Source organism: Zea mays, chromosome 3, assembly GCF_902167145.1.
Source record: "Zea mays cultivar B73 chromosome 3, Zm-B73-REFERENCE-NAM-5.0, whole genome shotgun sequence".
NCBI lineage: Eukaryota > Viridiplantae > Streptophyta > Magnoliopsida > Poales > Poaceae > Zea > Zea mays.
In genome coordinates this window covers 3561978-3576541 of record NC_050098.1, presented here as the reverse complement: position 1 = coordinate 3576541, position 14564 = coordinate 3561978, and the positions used below count along the sequence as shown (strand labels likewise).

The 14564-nt window shown below is 42.6% G+C and overlaps 2 protein-coding genes and 1 long non-coding RNA gene across 9 annotated transcripts; all 3 read right to left on the bottom strand.

Moving 5' to 3' along the window:
• Nucleotides 1-3979: 3979 nt before the first annotated feature.
• Nucleotides 3980-6215, bottom strand: LOC103651716 (14-3-3-like protein GF14-A). Its single transcript, XM_008677418.1, has 5 exons — nucleotides 6181-6215; nucleotides 5590-5867; nucleotides 5040-5155; nucleotides 4126-4242; nucleotides 3980-4061 (listed from the first exon to the last, which is right to left on the bottom strand). Exons 1-5 carry the CDS (start codon nucleotides 6213-6215, stop codon nucleotides 3987-3989), a joined length of 621 nt encoding a protein of 206 aa, XP_008675640.1. The 3' UTR covers nucleotides 3980-3986.
• A 106-nt stretch (nucleotides 6216-6321) lies between these two features.
• On the bottom strand, nucleotides 6322-7518 carry LOC103649584 (RING-H2 finger protein ATL39-like). The gene has a single exon (XM_008675319.3). It carries the CDS (start codon nucleotides 7217-7219, stop codon nucleotides 6491-6493), a length of 729 nt encoding a protein of 242 aa, XP_008673541.1. The 5' UTR covers nucleotides 7220-7518; the 3' UTR covers nucleotides 6322-6490.
• Nucleotides 7519-7792: 274 nt separating this feature from the next.
• On the bottom strand, nucleotides 7793-13936 carry LOC103649583 (uncharacterized). Of its 7 annotated transcripts, none has more exons than XR_002268526.1 (8): nucleotides 13480-13936; nucleotides 10300-10416; nucleotides 10093-10156; nucleotides 9854-9986; nucleotides 9408-9476; nucleotides 9268-9344; nucleotides 8319-9190; nucleotides 7793-7992 (listed from the first exon to the last, which is right to left on the bottom strand). It is a non-coding gene; the product is annotated as an uncharacterized lncRNA (long non-coding RNA). The 7 variants fall into 7 exon arrangements; XR_002268524.1 differs by having other exon boundaries at nucleotides 9854-9968; XR_002268523.1 differs by having other exon boundaries at nucleotides 9854-9947.
• Between the last annotated feature and the right edge of the window lie 628 nt (nucleotides 13937-14564).

The following is a 14564-nucleotide window of genomic DNA, read 5'->3' as shown; positions in this document are numbered from 1 at the left end:
TGTTCAACTTTTTTTTTATGAGAAATGTACTAAGCGAAAATATTTATCATGGTAAAAAAGATGTTGGAAACCCTATCGCTATCTGATGCGTTCTATCGATCAAAGTTTTTTTTTTCTTCGTTGATTCTAGAAGGTGAAAGGACTTACGAATAGGCTGGGAAATTAAAAGGTAATGAAAAAATGGCATCACCTCACGTAAGGGCGATGTGGCCCTCCCATCACGCGTTTAGGTGCAACATGAACGTCAGCCGCTGAACACAGATCGCACGGCTGGTATTAAATATATATAGTGACGTGGTTCTTTCCAGAAGTGTCTTTGTAGACAGCCAATATACAGGGGGCGGGCCGGTAAATTTAGAGGCTTTGTACTAAACTTCAAAAGAGGCCCTATTTTATAGAAAAAATATAATCGAAATTACATTGTAAAAGAATTCATGTATTCTGAATTACAAAAGATTTACTAGATAACTCTTATAACTATTTATATTAAATCTATCCGTTTTTACGAAATTATATTGTAATAGAGCATATAAATAAACATACATATTAATAGATGTGTTTGAAGAGCAACAGTCTAGCTGCTAACTGAGTTCAACTTAGATGGTGTAATGTTAGTCTGCTTATTGATATATATTATTGAGATAAGAAGTTTTTTAGACCTCTCAGAATTTTGGGCCCTGTGTGGTCGTACTTGTCGCACGTGCATGGGACTCGGCCCTGCCAATATAACAACCAATGTCTAGATTATATAATCTAGCTTATATAGGAGTAATCCGAAGGCCATATTATCATAGTCTCATAATATGTTTATGAGGTGCTTATTTGAGTTTTTAGAAAGACTCACTAATCATGGCAATTTTAGAAGAAAATACCCACTGTTGCCACTACTTATCGGGCCAGGCGAGGAATGCACTCGAATGGCTTTTCTAGTTCGCCCGCCCCCCTCTGACTCCGCCTTGCCTGACCCAAACTCGGTGACTCAGGGCTCATCTGGGAGCGAACGCTTCCAGGGTAGATGATTCCATTACCCTTCTGCTGATCAATATGCCTTGGTAGTCCAGATGTCTTTCCCCAATGCTCTCTCTAACCGGTGGGCCTCAGAGGCCCGAGGATCTTTCCCCGACAATGGGCATGTCATGTGTCTATCTATGGTGCTACTAAAGTTATTCCTTTTGGGCTTGTATATAGGCCAGAGGCATGATACCCACCTAAGTAAATTTTGACGTGTATAGACTTGCTAAGAAAATGTGTTATATATTGTTATGTGTCACAATATGATGATGGAGAACACCAATGACATAATAGACTAAAATTAATTTTAAGGCTTTTAGAGGTATGTAGAAGAACAAGGCTTAGGTTTCCACAATAAACAATAATAAAGTCAAAAGCAAGTTTTTTCAAGTTAAATATATAGTGTAAAAAGCCATACTATTAATTGGATTAAAGACAAATACGGTTTTTAATTGCTCAACAAGTTAGGAGGGATCTTATAAATTGATCAAAGACATATTTAGAGATTTATATATGCTAGAGATGTTGTAAAGTGATAGTCTCCCGAGAGCAATCAACAAAACATATCTGCAAAAAAAATTCAAGTGTTTGCCAAAACTCCTGTTGTGCCTTCTAAACATTAAACTATGTACGATGTTTGTATAGTCCTTAGAATAAATATGGTCGATGTGTGTGTCGCTCTTAAATGCTAGGTTAGACTTGGACATGGTCACTATTTAGAATTTTTAGATTCACATAAGTTTCATCTAAAAACAGATAAAAACAGAGAGGATACGCTTGACATTCAAAATAAAATAAAGAAGGGTGTTGTCCCTGCATGAAGTCAACTAGGTCGACTTTTCCGAAACCGACTCAGTCGAGTCATTCAAATCGGTTAGGTCATCTTTAAAATCCGACTAAGTAGTGCAAAATCGATTAGACCGTCTTTCGGACCTTGTGAGACCGGCTTCCTACTGTCATGGATACGTTGGCGGGCTGTCCTCATGATACCTAATCAATTCGGCTTTAATAGATGTACTAGTGGTTTGCGCGCGCCCATGCGCGCATAGTGGCACGTGTTTTTTTATAATTTTGCAATGTCTTGATTCAGTTCATAATTCACATGAAATATAAATAAGAGGTGCATTGCATTTCTTAAGTATATGTGCAAGTTAATATCATTTACGTGTCACAAAAACAACATCCATAGTTTCATAGCCTCCAGTATAGTTCTTGGTGCAAGTAAGATAAACACATAAATTACTAAAGCTGATGGATAAGGTTACCGTCCGGTTTTTTTTCTTAGAAATTTGGTTTTTTGATTTAAAGCTGGTACCTTCTGATAGAGCAAGACGTTCTCCGTGTCAAGCATTCATACAAGGGTATTTATAGAATCAGCATAGTCCAAAGCTTACTTACCTTGGTCATAAAGTAACCAAATAATATAGGATGCATGATAAATATTTCTACAGCAAAACTGAGAGAAACCTCAGTGCATAAAAAAGTCTTGTCTTCAATCGAGGTGAGACAAAACCTTAATTGACTGGATCTCAGCCTGCTGTGCCTTTGATTAGCCAAATCTCTTCGTAGACTAACTCCACATAAAGCACGATGGAAATATGTTGACTGCAATGAGATACCAACAAACTTACAGGAAACCATCTAAGCAGGTAGAGAATTGTAGGTAGAATAGAAAGGGAATATGTTGGATAAAAAAGTGATAGAATGATATGTACCTTTTAGCGTTTTAAGTAAATCCAGATCGAAGTGGCTGCAATGCAAAATGACATGCCGTTGAGAGGGTGTGCCCGCACCTAATACAATTTTCTTTTCTGGCGCACACCATTATAGCCATATATTTACTAAAATACCTGTTGATGATCTTTGCTGGTTCAGAAATTCTCTATGCACATGGCGTGCTTCGACACGAGGTAGTTCAAAGGGGCTTAGCACACATTAGTATGATCTTCATGACAAATTTAATGAACGAATCACAAGGTAGAAATGTAGTAAGATATTCAACTTTTTTTACGTGTTCTGAATTAAGTTGGTACTAGATCACTTAAGTTTTCTTTTCTTATTTGGGCTAACATGCTCCATTTGGAACTTGACATCATAACATCGTGTAAACAGGTTTTGATAGTGCCATATGCAGTCTGAGTCCTGAACCTGCGTTTTTTGAGAGTTTATAGATGAGTTGTATGTTGCAACATATCTAGATACAGGCATGTAGCATTAATTGCTTATGTTTGTTTGGCAACAGTCTTCTAGGAATAGAAGGCAAATAGGATTTTTGGAAGATCCTTAGAAACTGAAACTGTTTGGTATCAACTAATGGGACTATAATTACTCATGGTCAGATATAATTTTAAACCTGAATTGTAAATTACAAATGTTCAGTAAATATTTTTCAATGAGGATGCATACCTTCCATTTTGCAGTAATCTGAACATGTTTTTTGCACAGTTTACTCAGCGAGCGTGGCGTGCTGGCTGTTAAATGTCAGAAATCTGTATGACACATGTGCACAGAAGAACTATAGGTCACAAATAAATATAAATGAGTATTTGCAAGGTAGAGTACGGAGTACAGGTGCTGTTCATATCAGATAATTATGTAAGTAGATTAAATAAGGTCAAAACACTGCTCGTAAAGGCTACAAAGTGCATGTGGAAAGAAGGCAGATGTGGGAATAAATGGGACTATAATTACTTATAGTCGGATATATTTTTAAATCTGAATTGTAAATTATAAATGTTCAGTAAATATTTTTTTTCCAATGAGGATGCATACCTTCCATTTTGCAGTAATCTGGACCCTTTTTTTTGCACAGTTTACTCTGCGAGCATGACACGCTGGCACTCGCCGCGGAGGGTGATTCCTGCGGAATTCTAGAATCCAGATCTCTAGAATCTAGATTTTGGATAATAAAATCTTTGCCTGTATGAGTCACTTCATATCTACTTTAAAGGCAGAGTATATGAGTCTAACTGTGTTTATCGTACAAATTGAATGTTCCTATACATGTAAATGATCCTGTACTGGTCCCGCATTTCATCGCCACCATCCTCCTGATACATAGCATGATTAGCATCACTTACGTACTGACATGACAGCATAATTCCAAGTGTTTACCTGCATGTCAGAAGTCCACAAGGTGAGGTTGTCACGAAGAAGCTGCATGATGAGGGTGCTATCCTTGTACGACTCTTCCCCAAGACTATCCAGCTCTGAAATAGCTTCGTCGAATGCCTGGAACCAAAGCCCTCAAATCATAAAGGTTAATTGGGTATGTGCCATTATAATTTTCTATGTTTTGATATGTGCCACTAAACTTTTTAAGCTTGCAAATATGCCATTAAACTTTTAATCAAATCTAAAATAAACCATTGTCTACGGTTTAGTTCCAAACAGACCCACCACTATACATGTATTTTTCGTATTTCCCTTTGTATCATTGCCGAACACAATTGTTATTTTGCTGTTACGAAGGCATCACTTCTCTTTGGGTCTCACCAGTTACGAACACGATTACTGTTACGAATGCATCACGTCTTCTTCAACATGATTGTTGTTTTGCTGTTACCCAAATCGTCAGAGCCCTGCTGGTGAGCAACGCCTAGTGAAATCTTGTGAAGAAACAGTCCAACAGAGTAACATGCTACCATCTGAGCAGAACTAGGAACCAAAATTGCAACACACATGTACAAATCATGAACTGTCCACAATAGAATAACCAATAGTGACCATAGCAAAAATCTTCTGTTTCTGAATAAAAATAGCAAAACCGGTGTCGTGTTCGTAAAAGCAAGGGCAAGGGTAGAAAGAGAAATACGAAAATATACTGGTGGGTAGGTCTGTTTGAGACTAAACCGTAGACAATGGTCTATTTCAGACTTAATTAAAAGTTTAATGGCACTTTTGCAACCTTAAAAAGTTTAGTGGCATATATCAAAACATAGAAAATTATAATGGCACAGACACAATTAACCCAATCATAAAACAGCATGTCATCCCTCAAATCACCAGGAGAAGGGGAGAAGGGGAACCTGTTTGGCCAGCGAGCAGGCACGGTCCGGCGAGCTGAGGATCTCGTAGTAGAAGACAGAGAAGTTGAGGGCGAGGGCGAGCCTGATGGGATGTGTGGGCGGCACCGCGGTAGCTCCTTGACGGAGGCACGGAACCCACGGTACCTAGAAGCAGCTCGCTGGCTTCGCGCTCCCCGGAGCCCTCCGCCGCCGCCGCGGCGGACGCCGGCTTGCCGCAGTGCTTCCGGTGCGCGCGCCGCTGCTTGGCGCTCGGGTGCCCGTTCGGGTACTGGTACCCGCACGCGTGGCACAGGACGCCCTCCCCTCCGGCTCCCGCTCCTGCGCGAGAAACCACCGCGCCGTCACATGTCACGTCCACAAGCAGGCACGGGGGGACGACAGAGAAAAAAAGAAACGCATCTTTTCACAGTGCCGACGGCGGGGGACTTACCGGGCACGCTCCCGCCTCCGATCTTGTGGGCGCTCTCCATGGCGACGGGGAACCCGCGGCGCGGTGCTCGGCGGCAACGGCGAGGGAGAGGGAGGCGAGTGGGGTTGGTTGGTTGGTTGCCCGCCCGCCTGCTCGCTTTGCGCAGTGAGAGTGTGTGTGGAGATTGGAGAAGACGAGGCGAGTAGGCGTCCTTGCGCTCGGCGCCGGTCTTGAACTCGGCGAGGTAGCAGTGGTAGTCCTCCATCTTGAGGTAGAAGACCCTGGCGTCCACGGCCGCCGCCGCTGGCACGAGGCGCCCGTCGAGGAGGCGCAGGATCCCCGTGCAGATCCCGGAGAGCTCGGCCTCGACGCGCGCGCGGTACCCCCTGGCGGCGGCGGGTAGCGAGGACCAAGATGACCTGCAGCGCTGGGGCGAAAGGAGGCGACGAGACGTAGTACCGACCAGAAGGATCGAGGAGCGTACAGAACAAGGAGGTTCTCGATGCGTATGTAGCCGTTGATTAGAAATCCGACGTCTAGAAAAATTTGAGCCGACGTGGACAATGTTATAGACGCCGTTTCCGTTCCGCTTTAAAGATAAGGAAATTATGTATAGACCGACTTTTGTTGTTTTCAAACCGATTTATTTTAAAATTGGTTTTTGGCATTGAAAACTTGTCAAATGTGTTTTATAATTGTTTTCTATTGAGATAAGACCACTCCTCTTTTTACACGAGAGGATCACGACCAATTGATGTATCTAGCATCCAATTAATAAAAATATATCTACTATCTATTTTTCTTTTTATATCTTATTCTTTGTCATGTAGCGACGTTTTAGATAATGTTGGCGATCCCAAGACAACCTCTGTGTATACTTTTTTCTGAGGCGAAGGATAATTATTTTTGTTGGAGATGCTAAGGTGTCATCTTCACAGAATTACAGAAGATAAAGTAGTACACAATGTTTCTAATTACATGTATTATGATGTATAGTATAATACACTATGTGCTAAGGAGTCGCAACGTCGTTTTTGCCTACCTACCCAACGGCACCGGCCGGTTGACCGGAGCCCAGCACGGACGTGCGGTGTGCGTCCCCGGTCTCCGCGGCGCCGCCTACCACGGTCACGACCAACGTGCCCCCAGCGGCATCGATCAACGCCGGAGGCGGCGAGGGGCGCGTGTCCGCCGTCGCCTTGGGCCGCACCTCGGCCCGGCACACCGGGCACGTGGTCCGGGACCGCAGCCACGCGTCGATGCAATCGACGTGGAAGACGTGGCTGCAGCCCGGGAGCGCGCGCACCTTCTCGCCGTCCGCGAGCTCCGACAGACACACCGCGCAGTCCGCCGTCCCGGTCCCGGCGCCGTCGGAGGCGGAGCTAGGCCCGTCGTCGTCCGCCCCGCGGACGCGGTACGTGGCGACCGGCAGCGCGGCGAGCGCGGACGCGGCGAGCCCGTGGCGGGCGCTCCTCCTGGCGAAGGAGCCGAAGGAGCGGCGGACGCCCACGGCCAGGCGGCCCCGTCCGCGCGCCACGAACTGGTACAGGAGCAGGCGGATGAGGACGAAGACGACGGTGAGTATGGCGAGTATGACGACGGCCGTGAGCAGGACGCGGCCGGTGAAGCTGTAGTCCGGATGCTGCGGCTGCGGCTGCGGCTGCGGCTGCTCCTTCTGCCGCCACACGAACGGGCCCGGCCCGCCGTCGCGCGCCGGCGGCAAAGGGCTCCCCACGGAGGGGCTCGAGCTCGACATGGATGGGATGGACATGGCCGCACGGGGCCAAGAAGTTGGCCGAACGCGAGTGATTCTTGTCTGCGATAGTGTGCTTGCAGCCTTGCCTTGCACACGTTGGCGTTTGTAAGCAGTGACGCAGTCAACGGCGCCGGCGTGTGTTAGAAAAAAAAAAGAGATATTTTGTGTCCGTGGCCGCGTGGCTTGGCCGACGACTTGTGGGATGGAAGTAGTAGTAGGATGGTGCCGAGAATTCCGAATGCCAATTTCTGTGCTTGTGCAGTTGCATAATATAAACGCATTTTTGTTAATAATATAAACTAGGTGAGTGCCCGTGCGTTGCAACGGAAACATATAATAGCATGATAATTTATATACAAATGTATGTTATAAGAAAAAGATTTCGTAATCCATTTGTGATCCTAGTTATACATAAATTTTATTATTTTTATGTAGCTATTTCACCACTACATTTCAACCATTAGTACTATACAGACTTCTATATATGATTTTAATAATGTCATATCAATTGCATAATTTAAATACTAAGACTATCACAACAAATTACAAACTTATACAAATCTTTAGGAAATATCACAAGGCCTTACAATTCAAACAGATACTCAATATATATAACAGTACATTCCATTAATAACATGTCCACAAGTCATCATATGCCATATGTCTTTTACCTTAAACTCCTAGTAACAACGAAATTGATCAATGACACATATCGCAACAGTTATCTTTTGTGCCGGTATCTTAGGGGATTCATAGAGAGGTCGAAGAACCTCAAGCACACAGTAAGCCTGTATTAAAACACAAGAAAATTTAGATACATATCTGCTAAAAATTAAAATATGAGTAGATGCATATCTTAACAACCTGATCACACGAGATAGAGAGAGAAAGTGCACTGGAAGCTCGTGGTGGAGCAAACAACAGAGAGTTTTAATAATTAAGATGTTGCTATAAAAAATTTTCAATCTCTCTAGGTTGTAAATGTAGGATGTAACTATTGAGAAATTGAACAAGATCAATAGAAATAGAGATCATACCCGTCATCATGGGTGTGGAAAAAGCAAAATGTCAGCTAAAGTAGGCCTATATAGTATCAAATATGGAATTAACTAACCTCAATACAAGAGAACAACATTTCGAACACTTTGGTTCAAATCATTCATTAATTGCAGGACCTGCACAAGACAAAAATTCTTAGAGCTTCTAGATATATCACACCATACAAAATGATACAAATTTGGATATGATGTCAACAGTGACATCGGAACCCCCAACACTGTCTTCGAGGTAATTCAGATCTAGCACAATACATTATTATTGTTTGACTTTTATTACCATAAGACTACTGCTAAAGTTATGAAAATTAGGTAGGTTCCTGTGGAGCAAAGGAGTAGAACACAAATAGACAACACTACAAGATGTGACAGTGTCTCGCATTGGAATCCTAGCATATACAAGAGCTAGTGTTGTAGCATTGATGCAAGCTGAGTAGCAGACCTTGTTCCTGTTGTGCATATGGTGATGGTCAAGACGACAATAATTTTGAAGCACAATCTATGGTTACATTATTTCCAAGAAGCAAAAGAATAATATGTTATAACATGACTCAATAACATAGGTTAAATTATTTTCAAGAAGCAAAAGAAAAATATACCATAGCATGAGTAATAATTGACTAAGATAGAAACAAATAATATGCTACACTCGGTAATGTAGATAAATATAAAAGGCATACAACATAATTGGTATACATTCTCCAGATTGTCTCATCATGCCAAGTAAAAAATCTAGATTTACTCAACCCACAGAAATAATGGTCTTGCTTGATATCATTTTAGGACGTAACAAAAAAGGAAGCTTTGTTCAAAAATAAATAATAGAGGGGTTCTAAGAGTGAATACAACCTGGGACAACTTCAACAATGAGAAAGAAGTGAAGCAGAACACCTACCATCATCAGCTTGAAGAACTTGGACATGACATCAATCTGCAAAAAAGTATAACAAACATTGTAAGTTGGCCCTGATATCATATTAAAAAACTGATGTTTTTTAAAAGACCGACCTGAGTGTGGCATTAAATGCGTTAATATGCTTGCCTTCGTTTTATGTCGAATAACAAGAGAAGTTTCTGTTGATCGCCTGTCAGATGATTGTAGCGTTATTTCACTATCATAGTTATTTGGGAAATGAAAGACCATGTACCTTCAAGCTGAACCCACTTTAGTTCACTACATTTCATGTAGCTATCGATTTTGCACAATGGGTGTTCACCTAACAACAAATAAAGCAAGTCAACTAAATTATACTGCAGAAATATAGTATTGTTTGTTATGCTGGATGCTACTCGTGAAGTTCCTGGTCTTAACCACCATCCAAATAAAATATACATTTCCTTTCAACTACCACTCATTTTATTTTCTATTGATTATTTTCCAAAACAAATTGCATAGGCATTGATGTGTTAATATTCGAAATTATACAAATTATTTATAAACTTTAATTACATATAAAATAATCTTAATTATTCCTGCAATTGTATAATACAAAAACAAATTATGCTGTACTTCAGTTTTCGATGAATACAAAAATGAAAGGCACAAAAAAATATTTTGTAAACAATTTGGCAAAAAAAATTTGTATTCGCCCACCTTTCTTTGTTGCAAACTTCACATGCATGACAGTAACATATGCATCTTTCGAGTCCAAGTGTGATCCACTTTTGATAGTGCACACATCTTGCATCTATTTAATTGATGGGAATCACTGGAAGAAATGAGTTGCCTTGAACATGTTACCAATTGCATTAGCTTAACTAATCTCAAAATGGATCCCGATTATATTTGGGGCTTGGGAGCAATAGGGAGACAATAAGGGGTAGAGTACTCACAAGTCCTAACAGCCGAGACAATTGTGTTCCTAAATCTTCTCCTTCATTATCCGAAGGCATGACCCTGTACCATCAAATAGGAAGGACAATTTGATTTTCAGAGTTCGATTTCAAATTGAGGATAAATATATGCACATGATTACAAATACAAATTGTTGAAAGGACAGGAGATGATTCAATTGGCTAAATAAAAAATACCATGTTCACCTAGAAAATGGATATAGGCATTCAGAGGCAATCAGAAAAATGACGCCCACATCATGTATATAAGGCCACCAATTGTACTCCACCGAGGAAGAAAGAATCAGTGTAGCCATAATCCTACTATGATCATAATGAATGGATTCTGCATTACTTCAGGAATAACAGATCCCACCCTCACCAACACCAAATGGATACAAAAAGTTAACAACCCAAGCAATACAAAAGAACATGCATAAAACCTCTTGAGGCTGAACCAAGCAAGACATAACAGATTATGCTAATACTTGATGACAAATCTATTGCTCTGGTGTCCAAAGTTAATTATATGAATCCAAGGGGAAATGGAAACAAGAGGTCACAAAGATGATACCGTTCATAACAGATTAAAAAGTTTTCTTCGACATAAGGTTTATTGGTCTGATATTAGAACAATAGAAAGTCATTAGGTTGTCAATGTGTATTTGCAGAATTAAAACGAAGACAAACTAACCTTCAACCTAAATCCAGTAAAAATAATACACCTAAACAATACTGGCTTCAAATTGGCTCGATTTCACTTCCACACAAGAATCGCTAACATTAGCACATGATGTATTTAGTCACCTGAGAAACAGAAACCTTGTAGTCAAGTAGCATCTGGGGCATCTTCTTCATATGATCTAGGTCATTCAAGCTAGGCTGCTAGCTTCCGCTGCCCACCAGCCTCATGTGGTGCACAGTGCAGACGTCGGAGCCGGGTAGGAGGGGAGCAGGAGGATGACACATAGAGTCGCCGGTCGATGTGCGAATGACCGGAGGCAAGGGCGTGAGGCGATTGGCGAGACACGTGTGGGAGAGCCACTTAGGCAGACATGGAGTTTAGGATTGCCCTGCTGTTGTTGAGTGCCCAAGTATCAGCGCCGACGTCGCTGCATGCCGAGGGTAACTCAAGGATGGAGCGGAAGCCAGTAAGGATTTAGGATGACAATAGTGACGCGGGATGAATACCCTGCACTCCAGGAACTCCTCGGAAAGTCCGAGAGGCGGGGGAGACTATCGTCGCCTTGAGCGTTGCTCGAATACCATTTGTTGCCAACCTCGCCATGAACGCGGGAGACAACGAAGTTGGCGACCGCTCGGTAGAGTCCAACTTCATCTGGAGGGAGAGAGAAGCTTACCATGATTTGACATGCACCATAGGGGGCACCGCTGCGGCGTGTAGCGTGCTCCTGTAGCCGCTAAATAAGTGGTGGGGACACTCCAACAAGAGACTGTAAACACCATGTACCCTAAATATAGAGGTTTTACATGTCCAATATTGCTCCAACAAGAAACACTAAAACTTCTGCTAAAATATAGCATGCGAACATTTGGCGGAGTGGCGGCCGCTCGCTATCAACTGTTCACGCGCGCGCCTCGTCCTCTTGTTCTCTCCTACGCTACCTCAGAAGCTTCTAGAGGTCAAAGAAGCAATGTTGCCGAGGGGAGCAACTTGGTTCAGTCGCAACGCTGACGACATCGGAAATTTGTAAAACAGGGTGCTAGAACGAGGAAAGAGAGGAGATCGAGCGGATACTTGGGATTCAGAGATCGAGCGCGGAGATGGAGGTGGCATTGCCCGCGACGTCTCCAAGCACGACAATGTCGACCTCCATCATGCGACGTAGCCACATCTGGTGAAGAATGTTGAGCTTGATGGAGGCGACGTTGGCCACGGGCTCAGAGCTAGGACAGGGTGAGGACGGACACACGATGCATGTCTGGGACGGGGCAAGAATAGAGCAGACACGAATCAGGGGGGTGCCGCTAGCCATGGGCGCAGATCAGGGAAGGGTCGACGTCGGCCATGTGCGGAGGAGGACATGGTTGAACACTGGGGCTGCCTTCTATCTCGTGAGAAGAAATATGGCAGGTCAACGACGAGCAAACCCACAACAGAAATTATACGACCCATTTATGGCCCAAAACATTGATTATGTTGATATAGAGGATGTAATTCAGAGGACGCTGCTAGAGATGTAAAAAATGTAGAGGATGGAATCTTTTAGAGAGAATTGTAAATGACGGAAAATAATCATTTACGGGATGAAATTTAGAGGATGTTGCTAGAGACAGCCTTAGACTGTCTTCAGTGCCCCCCTAAATTATGCCCTCTATATCCCACTTTCACACCACATCAGCAATCGCTCTCTGTCCCTATATCTTCGCACTTCGCAGGACCATCCCAATAAAATATACATTTCCTCTTAACTACCACTCATTTTATTTTATTTTTGGGTTTCCAAAAGAAAAACCATACTTGCAGTTGGGATTAAATTATTAAGCTTAAAAGTATTAATAAACACACATTAGATGATCGAGTCTTATTAGAAATAGTACTAATTCATTCGTATTCAATAATATCAAACAAATTAATATGGATGAAGACATAACCATCAAAGTGTTATATACATTAACTAATCAGTAACAGAAACAATTTCAAAGAATAATACAAAACACATTGATCTTCATTGTTCAGACTGTCGGTAAGCATTTGTAGAACACAACAATACATTTTTATATTCGTTTGTAATGGTGGTTTGTTCGTAAATACTGTCAAGAAAGGGAAAAATGAAGACTTTACAGTTTTCCTTGCATTAGAAAAAGAAACATGAGTTCACCATATAATCGGTGTGAATTTCCATATTCACTCGTTACTGATAGAACACAGGTACTCCAATGGTTTTGTTGGTATTAAATCCACGGATTGCGTCAAAATGAAAACAACAGGGAAGAACAATACTATGTTAATCACTTAATCTTTGGTAGACAAGTCGCAGTTGTAAGTAATTGCGCTCACAAAAAGGAAGGGGAAGCATGTACTAATTTAAGTCTGTACCCACTAAATGTCATGTACTGCTTCATATTTACATTCTTGTTATAAACAAAACCTTCTTTGTTTCCTCGTATTGCAACAATGTTGCAACTACCAACTACGACATTGCTTGAACACAAAATATGCTAGACAGTAGAGGAATTTGTTTTAATCTTCTATCATGCCTGAAAGCTATTTTCCTTTGGTCTGAATTCTATGCCTAGTTGATTCTGATGGAAAGCCTGCTGTGGCATTCATTTACGATCTAGTTAAATTTGGATTGGTCGAATGAGTATACTTTACTGGTAGTAATTAAGCTGAAATGTCCTACATAACGTTCAGATTTGTACCTTCGTATAAAGTGAACAGAAACAGCTTGCTTAATCAAAGCTTCAACAACACAAATCGCTTCAAATCGTGAGACGCAGTCTCTGCAAGCAACAATGATTGATTAAAAATTAAAATCTTTAGGGCATTTTGGATAAAGCATAAACCAATCAACATCCAAGCGTGCTTCCCCCAAACTTTCCTCTTCCCGTCTTCCAGACGACGACTCTGTCACCGGCCTCCACGGTCTTCAAGCGTGCGTGTTAGAGAGCAAGGAGGAGCAGAGCTGGCAGAGTGGATGTAGTGGAGAGGGAGCGTGTGGGCATGGACTGAAGATGGCGCAGCGGTTGTGAGGAGGAAGGCGCTGCCGTGTCTCGGGAGATCGATGTGAGGGAGCGCTTGCAGGGAGAGGTGGAGGGAGGCCTGCTGGGCAGGGAGAGCAGCAGAGGTGGACTCGAACGGCAGGCTGGACCGGGGCCAGAGGCGTGCGGGCTGCTAGGCATGCGACATGGGCCGCACCAAATAAGCTGCGGGCTGCCGTAGTCGTCACAACTTGCAAAATATAGTACCATACTGGACAGCCAACAATTGCGGTACCAACTTATAAGCTATGCTGCTTCAGAAGAAGTAATTGTGGTTAAGTGCTCTTGCCGATCTCTACTCCCGGCAATTTTTTGCGCGAGAGAACGTTGAGTTGCGACATGAAAAGGAAGAGAGAGACTGTCAAGTGGACCTCGGCGTGCAGAGTATTCAGAACAAGAATGGTTTGCGTGATGGGAATGGAGGAGTGTGCTGAGAACAGGGAATCCACTATGAATGGCAGAATCGGGAATGGGAAATGGCAAAGGAAGAGAGAGACTGTCAAGTGGACCTCGACGTGTAGAGTATTCAGAACAAGAATGGTTTGCGTGATGGGAATGGAGGAGTGTGCTGAGAACAGGGAATCCACTATGAAATGGTCGACGTGCAGAGTATTCAGAACAAGAATGGTTTGCGTGATGGGAATGGAGGCGCGTGGATTTGAGTGATTTGAGTGTGCTGAGAACAGGGAATCCACTATGAATGACAGAATTGGGAATGGGAAATGGCAGAACCGGGAATGGGGCAG